General features: G+C 38.0%; 1 protein-coding gene across 1 annotated transcript; it reads right to left on the reverse strand.

Moving 5' to 3' along the window:
• Window positions 1-4654: 4654 nt before the first annotated feature.
• On the reverse strand, window positions 4655-5191 carry LOC131038778 (uncharacterized). The gene has a single exon (XM_057971329.2). It carries the CDS (start codon window positions 5189-5191, stop codon window positions 4655-4657), a length of 537 nt encoding a protein of 178 aa, XP_057827312.2.
• Between the last annotated feature and the right edge of the window lie 7454 nt (window positions 5192-12645).

Raw genomic sequence — 12645 nt, forward strand, 5'->3', positions numbered from 1 at the left:
ATTCTTATGAAAATTGCTGATTTCTTCATCAGACATATTCTTCAATTTCTCCCATAGCCAAAATGACCTAAACTTGGGGGAATCAACAAAATTGTCATCCGCCATGAAATTGTTTGAAGAAACAATCCTTTTATCATCCACTTCTTCTATAGGGATTGTGCTTGGGATGAGAGCCCTGTCTAGATCATTAAAAATTGCAGCATTTGCATCATCTTGGAATGTCTCCCTCAAAGGAGAAGGTGGTGGCACAGAAGTATCAAAATCCTCTTGAAAATCCACAAAGTCAGATATCCTGGCTTTTCCCTTTTCAATCTTTCTACCTTTCTCAGATGTTACCCTCTTATCCTTTTGCTTGCCCCTTTTAGAGGAGTCTGCAGGTGCTTCCTCAATTACATCAGTTTGCCCCTCCATTTGTTGAGCTTTAGGAGCTGGATCAATTGGCTTTTCTTTGTATTCAACTCCTTTATCCCCGACTTGTCTTCTTTGTAACTCATCCTTGATTATATAATTAGCCTTTCTTAGCATGCAAGACATTCTGGTAAAATCATCCCAAAAATACCAGAAGGAACCTACAAAATTGGGGTCCTCTTGCTTCCTTTCTCTTTCAAATTTATTCATGAGGTCCCACTTCTTCATCCTCTGATCCACCTCACATGGAAGGGAATTTCTAATTAGGTCTTCCCATTCTACAAAATAATGAAAACACCTCTTCTCCTTTAATTTGTTTATTCTGATATCATTCATACATCCACCGGGGTCAAAATGTATGGCCTAGGCAACTCTTAATCTGTAATTTTTCACCAAAAAGTTCTACACCTTCTCTAAGGTATCACAACCCATGGTGAATTCATTAGAAGTTGTTACCCTAGGGAGAAGCCTTCCCTTTTTATCAATTTTGATTTTCTCCTTCTCCATCGATATCATCTGACAAATGAATTCAAAGAGTGCTAACCTTGGAGAGACAAAAATTGGCAATACATGGGGTGCATGTTCACACCCATAAACTTTGATGATTATACAATTGTCATAAAAGAAGAAATATCAAAAATTATGGGTGAATGCACCCTCAAGATATACCAGTCCATCAACACTGCAACTCCTTATTCTCAATATTTTGATGATTTCCTTGGGCGGATTTGTAAATACTACCCCAAGCCTTGTCAAAATTTTCACCACAAAGTGATAAAAGAAAACACAATAATCACCAAATTTGGACCCCTTGTCCCACACCTGAGTCCATGTTTGCACCAGCCATGGGAGACATGTGTAGGGATCATTGATCCTTATTATCAACTCTGGGTCCCAGTAGGCTTTGTTTTGATAAAGAATCAAATGGCATACCAAAGAATAATGCATGAATTCCAATTTTATATCTTTATTTTTAGCCTTTATTAGTCCCTCACGAATCTTATCATGAATAACGCATGAAAAATCATACAATTCATTAATTAAGGGGTGTTGAATACTAATGGATATCATCATAAAATCAATGGGCAATTTTGTCAACTTGTAGTCAACTCCAAGGACATGCACTAGTGCATAATAAGTCTTGACAAAGTAAGGCTCAAAGCAGTCAAGCATAAAAGGCTCCCTTTTAGATGGCAGGACAGAGCTTCCTCATGAAATGAGGAACAAGGTCTTTCCTATACATGTCCTTATTATTATCATAATCCCTTTTCAAATTGCCCATGTTTATGCTTGTGAGGGCAGATTTATCTAGTTCAAAATATTCAATAATGGCCCCAGGAGAGATGTCTAGTAGGACATGTCCTTCTGCAATTCTAACAGTTTGGCTTAGAGTATCATATGCAATTTCCAGCTCCCTTATGAGCATAGGATCCACAAAAACATTGGGCACCACCAATTTGCCAAGATTCAGTGTCCAGGGGTTGCATACTGGGATGGCCTTGTCTCTGTTACTATAGAATGAATGGAAAATGTCCCAACCCCTTTCCTTGATGATAGCATCGCTACACCCTACCTCTTTGTCAATGAAAACAACTCTAAAGTGATCCTACATTGTGGATCCCTCAAGCAATTCTAGCAGGTCTTGGTGTAGGCTACTGGTCTATCTAGTTGGTCTTCATGAACTTTCTTCTAATTTTTTCTCAAGCTCATATTAGAGTTCTTCAATGGTCATAGAAGGAACAAGAGGAGTGGGGGGTTTGATGATGGTTGCCCCTCCTGAGATGATGATTCTCCCTTGGATTTGTTCTTGGATCGCTTTGCAAGATTGGGGCCCTTCTCTTTGATTTGAAGCAACCTCTTTGGCTAGCTCCTGAGGGTTTTCTTCTTGCGGGGTTTTCTTCTTAGGAGTTGGGGCTTCCTTAGCAAGTGTGTTAATTACAGCAAGGGCATCATGCATAGGGGATGGGGTTTCAGTAGAGGTTGCTTCGGTTGAAGCCCTCTTGGTGCTCTTCCTTCTCTTTGGGGTGGGTTTTCTTGGTTGAGGAGCGGGAGAGAGCTCATTTGAAGACTCACTGTTAGAAACTATAGTGGCGGTCTTTCGGACTGCTTTTCTCTTTCTCTTCATGGCATTTTCCTTCAGAGGGGAACTAGCTTCAGCCTCCTTAGATGTCCATGGGACGATTTTAGGGCTTGGTTGCATAGAAGGGGAACTCACAATTTCTTGCATGGGGGCAACCATATCCACAAGCATAGCCTTAGTGACATGCACTGATGAGCTTGCCTCAGTTACGTGGGCTTTCTTAGCAACAGGGGTAACAAATTTCTCAGCAGGGGAAGCCATCTTAACACTTGAGACTGAGAAAAGACATGGAAAGAAAATGCAAGATTAAAACCAACCGACTTCTACGGCACACACACAAACAACTCAAAATTTCACTAGAACAATCTAATAATACGCACAAGTAGGAAAGGATAACTTATTGGTTTTCTCTTCGACTAAAATTTATTGAAGGCACATAGGAATGCTAGGATTTGGTTTTCTTCTCACTCTACAATGCTCTGAATTTTTTCTGGGTGCAAGGTATGAAAGAATGCCACTAAATTCTCATTTTATTACGACGCCATTAATTTACTCGTGTTGGGATAGAGGTAGTCGTTGGCACCAATTTTGAATTTCATTCATTGATCTGGAAATAGAAGTTCAGGATTTCTCGTTAACCTTCCTTGAATAGTGACGTGGCATCCTCCCAAAGTCCCTTCTATCACCTTAAAAATTCATACTTTCTGGAACTTTCTCAGCAATCTTAGCTTTCTCTGAGGGATAAGCTTTTATATATTGTAGATCTCTCTTGTGTTATTTATACTGTGGTATCATTCACCCTTTCTTCTATCCTTGTGGGATAAGCTTTTATGTGCTTATGTTGGAAATCTTATCTCGTGTTGCTCCTAGCGCTTCCTTTCACCTTTCACCTACAAGCCCTTTTCCTTTGTGTTCTTATCATCTACGAGATAAGCTTTTGAATTAGCCTTTTCTTATCGCGCAACACTTCTCTTACCCCTATGGGAACACACAGGATAAGGCTTTCTCCTATTTGCTTCTTACAACTCTTATCCCATGGCCATCTCTAAGCAATAGGAACACATCGCGGGATAAGAATTCCTCTATGATTCTTCAATATTCTTATCACATGGTGCATCCTTGAGTTTCACCATTGTTTTGGATCTTTTCTGCCCTACAGGATAAGCCCTTTTACCTTTTTCTTAAGTATTGTCTTATCCCACGACTCTTTTCTTATCCCTGCAGGGACATGCAGGATACGAAAAGCATTGCATCCTTCTTTGTTGACTTGTACCGCGTTGCCCTATAATGCTTCTCTGGTGGCTTGGAAACCCTACGGGATAAGACTCCCTTTGCACTTAAGTGAACTCTTATCCCGTAAGACTCTCATAGTGTTTTTGGTTCATTATGGGATAAGCCTTCACCATTTGCTTCCTTTGACCGCGTTGTCGCGGGATAAGGAATCCTTTGTAATTCTTTCTTTATTCTTATCCTGTAGTGCCAGACCATTGATGCAAATGTGTCATGGGATAAAATGCACTCTTTGAATATTACCATTTCCTTATCCCGCAAGGTTGAAATTCATATTGAAACTACTTGCAGGATAAGGGACAAGGTGTGCTTCCTTTTGAAATCTTATCACGTGTGACTAGGTCACTTGGGGTTGGAACTTAAGTGATCATTTAGAACACGTGGAAAAATTCATGGGTTAAGTGGTCATGCACAGGGCCTTCTTAGGGAAATAAATGACTTAAGACCTGGGGTTTTTTAGCAACACAAGAATATTTTGCATATTAAAATAAACTTTACACACGATAATATCTAATGCAAGGGGCCAGTAATCAGACGACAAAGAACCCTTTTGATCATCACTTAAGACATGGACACTTTCTATCATAAGTCAACAACAAGAAATAACATAGCCCGAGAGAACTAAAAGGAGAACCTAAGACCAAAATAGAACCCTTAGGAACCCTAAAACCTTAACTTTTAGGAGATAGGCATTGCATACAACAAAATTTTTACCATATCCAACAATGGCTCTAGCATGGGGATGTTATAACCTTAAGGTCAAAGCGAGAAACCAGATCTCTAGGATAGCAGACCAATCAAAAAGCACCAAAGTATTTACAAAGCCCTAATCTAAACTATATACAAACCCTAAACCTATTATGCATGGAGAATAGTTTAAGCAAAGAAATGTTTTAGGAATTGTCCATGCACGAGCAGTTCCTGTATTTCACCATTCAGGTTTGTGAGAAAATATGAATCCTCACCATGTCTTTCTGCAATAACAAAAGGTCCCAGCCATATGGCTTCAAATTTGCCATGCTTACCCTTATCTTGAGCTCTGGCATTCCAGAGCAACACCAATTCATTGGCTTCAAATTTTCTTTCTGATGCCTTTTTGTCAAATAGGTACTTGCTCCTTTGTTGCATCTTCAGGTTCCTTTTGTGGGCATCATTTTTGGCTTCATCCAACTCTGCAAGTTGTTCCATCCTTAATCTCAGTGGATCTAATATTTTTAGGTCATTCTCATAGCTGAACTTATACACAAGTAGCATGCTATTCACTGGTATACTTGCTTTAGATCCATACACTATTTCAAAAGGAGATGTTCCTATGGCCTTCTTGATAGTGATTCTATCTGCCCATAATGCCATTTTCAACTTGGAGTCCCGAGCTCTTTTGTTCTTCTCAAGAGTTCTCTTAATGATCTTCATTATACTCTTGTTACTAGACTCAGCTTGTCCATTTCCCTATGGGTTGTATGGGGATGCATATGATATACTTATCCCAAATGATTAACAAAACACTGTGAACTCTTCATATTTGAAGCACATGGTATTGTCCATGATGAGTCTCACTGGTACTCCAAACCTAGTCACAATATTGCTTGTTAAGAAATAAATGACTATCTTGTTGGTTGCTTGTCTCATGGGGATAGCTACCACCCATTTAGTGAAATAATATGTGGCAACCAGTATCCACTTGTGTTCACCACTGAATCTTTATGTGGTTTCTCCAATAAAATCAATGCCCCATTGATGAAAGGGGGCTTCCACTTGCATTGGTCTAAGAGGTAATGCACCTTCATACTTTAACTTTCCTTCAAACTTCTGACAAGGTTCACACTTCCTAACATAAGCATGTGCATCTTTAAATAAAGAGGGCCATAAATATCCCATCCTTAAAACCTTATGAGTTGTAGTGTTTTCTATGAAGTCCCCCCCACATACCCCATCATGCATTTCTTCTGAAACAAGCTAAGATTGCTCCTTGTCTAGACAAAATAATAGGAAACCACCCTTATCCCTATAATATAGATCTCCATCTTTGAACACATACCTCTGTGATTGCAACTTTAAGGTCCTTATTTGGCTCTCTGTGAAGCCTTCTGGGTATATAGAGTCTCTGAGAAAAGGAATGATTTCAGCGTACCATGGAATTCTTTGCAGGCTACAAATGATACCCTTTGAGTCAGACATGATATTTATCTCGGCAGCCTCTAAGTTTTCTTCAGCCATAAGTTTGGCTAAGCCCATGCCTCTAACTAGTTTGGTGATTTGTATATCAATGTTGAACTCCTGCATCTTGTTGATCCATCTGCATCTTCTGCCTGTTGTCTCTGACTAGACAAAAATGTCTTTCACTTCTGCATTAGGCACATAAGAAACAACATGGGCACCTACAAGAAAAGGCTTAAAAAATTTTACAGTCTTGACTAGAGCATATGCTTGCTTTTCCACAATGTCATATTTGAGTTCCACTGCTTGGAGGGATTTTCTATAAAAGGCTATGGGTTGTTCACACCCCCCATCGTTCTTTTGTAGCACAACAACAACTACAATGTGAAATGAAGGAAAGGAAAAAACTTGGAAAGACTTGTTGAAGTCAGGTGTCTTTAACATAGGAGTTGTCTTGATGGCTCTCTTGATAGCCACAAAAGCTTCATTTGTCCAGTCAATAATAACTCATTTCTTCAATATTCTAGAGATATGTTTCACTATCTCAGCAAAGTTTGAAATAAACCTTTGAAGAAATTTTATTTGGCCAAAGAAGGATTGAATGGCCTGCACAATTTTAGGAATAGGTATTGTGTCAATAGAAGCCACCCTCTCAGGATCAATCCTAACTCTATCTTTAGACACAATGTGTCCTAGAAATTTAGCTTCGGTTATAGCAAAATGACACCTTTTGGGATTCAGAGAGATCCCATATTCTAGTGCTCTGGAGAATACCTTTTCTAGATGTAGACAATGCTCTTCTTCTTTCTTAGATAATGCTATTAAATCATCTTAATAGAAAACCATAATAATGTCTAGCAAATCTGAAAAAGCTACATCCATAGCCCTCTGAAAAGTTGCTCCAACATTAGTGAGTCCAAAAGGCATTCTCACATAAACATAGGTCCCCCATGGGGTAGTGAAGACAATCTTATATTGTTCAGATTTCTTGACCTTCACCTGGTTGTAACTAGAGAATCCATCCATCAAGGATAATAACTCACAACCAGTGAACTTCTACAACATAGCTTCCATGTTAGGTAAAGGATAATTATTTTTTAGTGATGACACATTCAAATTTATGAAGTCTACACACAATCTGATGTCACCATTTTTCTTTGTGAGAGGGACAAGATTTGAAACCCATGATGAGTGCTTGATGGGTTTGATAATATCGCCATCTCTAAGCTTCATTAATTCCTCCTCCATCTTGGGTCTAAGTACTAGGTTGATGGGCCTTTTCTTTTGCCTAAAAGGCTTACCCGTAAGGATCCAAAGGAATCTCATGTTGAAACATGTCTTCTCTATAAGCCTTTAGGTCATCAATGACCACGCAAAGACATGCTTGCATTTTCTAAGTAGAGCAACAAGCATAGCCCTAACATTTGGGCTAATTTTCTTGACAATGCAAACCTTCCTCGGGGAGGCTTCAATCCCTAAATTAATCTCTTCCAAATCTTCTTTATTCACAGGGAACTACTTTATTGTGTGACTATCTTGATTGTCAAACACTCTCTCTAAAGCAACTAATCCTTTTGGGATTTTATTTGTCTTTAGCTACACTATGTCATTCCCAAAGACAATATCTCTTCCACCTATGGTCTCCACAAAAGCATTGAAATCAATTTCTTGACTATCATACTCATGTATACAATGAAATTTTTTTAGCAAGTCATCATCATCATTAAAGACTTGCCCATTACAAATATTGTTAGGTATGGTAGGCCTGGTCTTAATCTCCACTTTTGAAATTCCAGCCAAGGTAATATCATCAATTTTCAAGGCAACATTTGCTAAGAAATCTGCCATGATGTTTTTTTACCTTTCTACCCATCTGATGTTGAATGCATCAAAGAATTCAAGTGAACCCCAAACAGTTGATCTGTATTGCTTCAGCCTATCATTCTTTGAAGAGTACATTGATCTAACTTGTTATACAATCAGTTCTAAATCACCCCCATATTGATAGTTTCTTCATTCCATGCTTAGCGGCAATATTTAAACCTAATAACAATGTCTCATATTCTACCACATTGCTTGTACATTCAAAAAGTAACTAAAAAGAATACTTGAATGTTTTTCCACTAGGGGAAATAAAAATGACACCAGCACCTGAGCCTTCTCTATAACAGCCTCCGTCAAAATACATATGCCACAAATCATCCTGGCTATTCTATATTTCATTTTCTATAGCATCTGGATTTTATGAGGGTAACTTAATAGGTTCAAATTTGAAATTTGCCATATCAATGTCACAAAACATCACCATATTGCTCAATAGTATCATCAGATCTAGGTTATCTTTCTAGCCTAACATTTTGCCCATTTACAGGGATAGTATCATCAGATCTAGGTTATCTTTCTAGCTTAACATTTTGCCCATTTATAGGGATAGTAGCATATGATAAGTCTAGTTGAAAATTTCCCCCAACCACTACTATCCATTGCCTTGACAAAAGCATACCATAATTCGGGGGGATATCTACAACTGTGACATCTACCTTGTAGACATCCTCTGGGATATTTTCTATCTTGATTTCTAATTTTTTTAGGATACCTATCACAGGTATTGATCTATTATCCATAGCATAACATTTCCCATAGTTGCTATCAATTTTAATCCAAGTTCTTCCATGACCCCCACAGACATGATATTAATAGCAACTCCAGAGTCAATCATGCAATTTTTTACATATTTACCATTGATTAATAGGTTCATATAAAAAGGATCTACTTGGGAGGGGGCCTTGGTGATAGTATTCCATAGATAGAGATTAGGTTCTTGCATGGTCTCAGAATGTTCCCCTTGTGTGCTTAAATTTTTATTTTCTAAAACAACATTGTTATGTACAATACCTTGGGACATACTAGGAAATCCATTTATTAAAGCCAAAGCATTATCTTTATGTTCTAGGATTTTCATGATTTCTAACAAAGGGACAAAAATATTTATTTCAAATTATGTTTGCATCATATCAAAAGAAGGTGTTTTAAAAGTACCCAGATTAACCTCCTTCTGAATTATCATTTTTGGTTGCTTCTCCTTTTCAACCACTTCTACTTTTGGGGGAACCTCATTTGCAGCCTTCTTCTCAGTCTTCCTAAAATTAGTGCTTCCCTTTGGCACATATTTTTGAGTAAGGAAAAGTTTTTCATCCTTACTTTTCTCCTCAGTGACCAGTGGAGGAGTCGGTTGTTTAGCCTCTGACTGCTTGTCTTTGATGAACATTCCACATGGTCTTCCTTGGTTGGGCAGAGCACCCCTTGGTCTCAAATTGTATCCACTCTTAATTTGGGTAACAACAATAGTGATTTTCTTTATTTCTTACTCGGAAGGTCTTCTCAAACTAATATTCTTAGACTGGTTACTAGAGGAGTTTACCCTATTACCTGCCCTTTCTTCCTCATCAAAAAACACTTCTTGATGGTGGCTTCCACTCCATTGTCATTGAATATCCACATCTATCTCCGCTTCATTTTCCTCATAGGTTCAATAATCATATTCACTATCAGCTCAAAAAGATAACATATTCACCATGTAGTCTGGGAATCCATCCTCTCTGTAGTTGGCATAAACATCCTCATCTTCCTCCATGGCCTCTGCCACTACACATTGGGATTGTGTATGTGGCAACCTACACACATTGCACCATGGTCTATTTTCCCACAAAGTGAGCACTTTGTCTTTTCAATGGGTCTGGTGTTTCTTTGTTTGCAGGCGTTTGATTTCCAACCACAGGCCTTCCATCTTTCCAGCTAGTGTTATAGGGCATGTCATGCAATTTTGGTCAGTCATGGCTTTAAAAACTAGGTCTGTCATGAGACATACCCTTCTCATTTTTTTCCACTTTATAACTTACATCCTTTAGGGAACCCATAACCTTGTCCAACTTGTCCTCTTCCTTAGGCACCTTGTTACGATTCCCTCTAGGATTTTGCAGGATCTTCACATCATCTCTTCTTGATATCTTCCCTAAGGCCTTTCTATTATTCTCAATGGTTTGAACCATTTTGAATGAAGCAACCAAAGTTGGAGGGTTATTAGACCTTAACTCATATCCAATTTTAGGATCAAAATCATCAAAGTAAAACACCAAGTTCATGTTGTTAGTGAGTTTCAGACCGAGACGAATCTTATTCAAGATTTTAATGAATCTATTATTGAAAAAAGCAACATCTTCATTCTGATTTTTTCTGATACTTGTCAACTCATGCAAAGAAAACTTGGGGTCTGAATGATTACCATACCAATCTCTGAATATTCTTTTGAAGTCTTGGAATGATCTGATTGACAGATCAGGAAAAATTTGTACCATTCCCTAGCGTCATCAGTCAAATATTGCATGAACATCTTCATGAAGACATCTTCATTTTCAACTTCAAAATTATCCATCACATTTTGGAAAGTTCTAAGATGATATTCTCCTGAAATTGCAGTGTTTCCTGAAAACTTTGGCAATGCATCCCTTAGCTCATTACTTGCTGGATTTGGGAAACCCTCAATCCCAGTAAAATCAATTTGTCTATATTTATCCAGTTGCATTGGTCTTCTGGCAAACTGATTATGCATTTGTTTCTCATGGTTTTCTTGCAAGGTTTGTTGTTGTTGTAGGGGTATGTGATATTGTTGTTGATACTGCAGGAACTGTAATAATTATTTACTCCAAGTGGGTTACCATGTTGATACACTATTGGAGGTAGATACTATGGGATAAAAGGAGCTTGTGGAGGTGGTTGACCAAAAGCTTGTCCTGGCAAATTGTACTGATTTTGGGCTCCATAACATTTCCTGGTACTTGTTTGACTGATACTTCTATTTTGTATATTGACAGGGGGAGCATTTGTGCTGGAAGAAACATAGGATGAACTTGGCATTCATGTTATCCATGGGTTAGACATTAGCACAGTACTATCAGTACTACCATTAACACTCGCCTGAGTTTTAGCTTGGTCAGTAACTACTACTTGTGTGGATATAGTACTTATAATAGGGGCTTGAGTGGTGGTACTTGTAATAGTAGGGGTTGAACCCCAGTGGTACTTATGCTAGAGGGTAGAGGTGCAGATATGATTAAAGGACAACTAACTGTATTAGGTACACTTGGTATTTGATCTGACATTCCTTGAAAAGGTGTTTGTGTAGATTGTTGAATGGTCAAATTCAACATTTCTTGTGCAATCATATCCCTCTCACTTATCACTTGGTCTAATTGTCTCTGCAACTCTTATGCTGATACTACAGGAATACTTCCCGAAGTAGAGAAGATATTGGAATCAGTGAATAGGGTCTGAAAAGGCGTTTGTGTGGCATGAAAGCTCACTACCTCTAGTAAACTCCAGGCCAAAGTTGCCTTGAGAATCAGCTAGTTGATCAACATAACTAGCCTCAAATTCTCTTTGCAACCTAACCCTTTCAAAATCTGCATAAATCTTCTCATAGTCGGATTGGTTTTGAATAGGGTCATTACAATAAGGATCTTGTGGATTTTTATCCATTTTTGAAAAAGTATGACTAATAATAAGGTTCTCTCCTATGAAAGACTCTTCACTACTAGTATCATCTACTTCGTATGCAGACCTATAAATATCACTATGACAACCTTCTGAAATACTCTTTCCTTTTAAGTCAACTATCATCTGATTTCTTTCTTCTATTCTAACCATAGGAGTATCAAGGTTAATACTAACTGACGCTTGAGAAAAGAGAGTTTGAGGAATACCTTTATCTTTGACAATCCACTTTTTGTTTGTTGTAGACTTGTTGCCCTTTCTTCTTCCTTGACCTACCTCCTTTTCTAAATTAAGCTTAGTATTTGATGCATTGTGTCTTGCAATGCACTCACTATTTCTTGTAGCAATATGTGTAACCTTCTTACTACTCATGTGAACCTTTTCAAGCTATGAACTAGCTTCTTTCTTTTCAGAATTGCTACCAAAGATGGGAATATACGTTTATTTTGTAACTCTGAACTTTGGACAAGGGCTACAGGGGGTAGGATATTCTTTTGACACAATCTTGACTTTGCTTCAATTCCCCAAAAGAGTCGCCAATCTGTTAGTTCCCAAATCAATAGATTCTAAATCCTAGAGGAATAGCCACTAACTCATGAACAGACTCGGAATTGGACATGGCCAACGAACAAGATTTAACATGGAAGCTGCAATCTTCTACTCTTCATGCTCTGCAAGACCTAGGTGGGTTTACCTATCGCACTATAGTCCATTGGCTTCATGCTAACTGACAATGCACTGTACAATAGATGCTTTCAATGAAAATATACAAGGAAAAGCATAACATACTACAAATTCTGGCTTGAACCTTTGTTTCTCATCACTTTTTATTACATCAATATCTGGCTCTAATCTACTTCTACTCCTAATACAGAAAGACTGAAAATTGAACATAAAAGGTGAAATAAGAATATAATGATGACCCACAAACTTCAAGAAAGTATGATCAGTGCATGTTCTAAGGGAAAACATAGTCAAATCACAGTCCTAGTGACAAACAAGATAACATTATCAACATTAAAGTTCAAATACTAAACACTTAAGACTTGCTTAAAATGCATGGATTGAGAATGCATTCATAACCTCCCCACACTCTCTCATAATTTATTGCAGTATTCAAGACAAAATTTAATTCATTTAGCTTAAAATGAAACCCATCA

The sequence above is a fragment of the Cryptomeria japonica genome, chromosome 8 (assembly GCF_030272615.1).
Source record: "Cryptomeria japonica chromosome 8, Sugi_1.0, whole genome shotgun sequence".
NCBI classification, from domain to species: domain Eukaryota; kingdom Viridiplantae; phylum Streptophyta; class Pinopsida; order Cupressales; family Cupressaceae; genus Cryptomeria; species Cryptomeria japonica.

Coding starts and splice junctions, on each gene's coding strand:
- LOC131038778 (XM_057971329.2), bottom strand. CDS start 5,191: ATGAAGATCATTAAGAGAACTCTTGAGAAGAACAAAAGAGCTCGGGAC.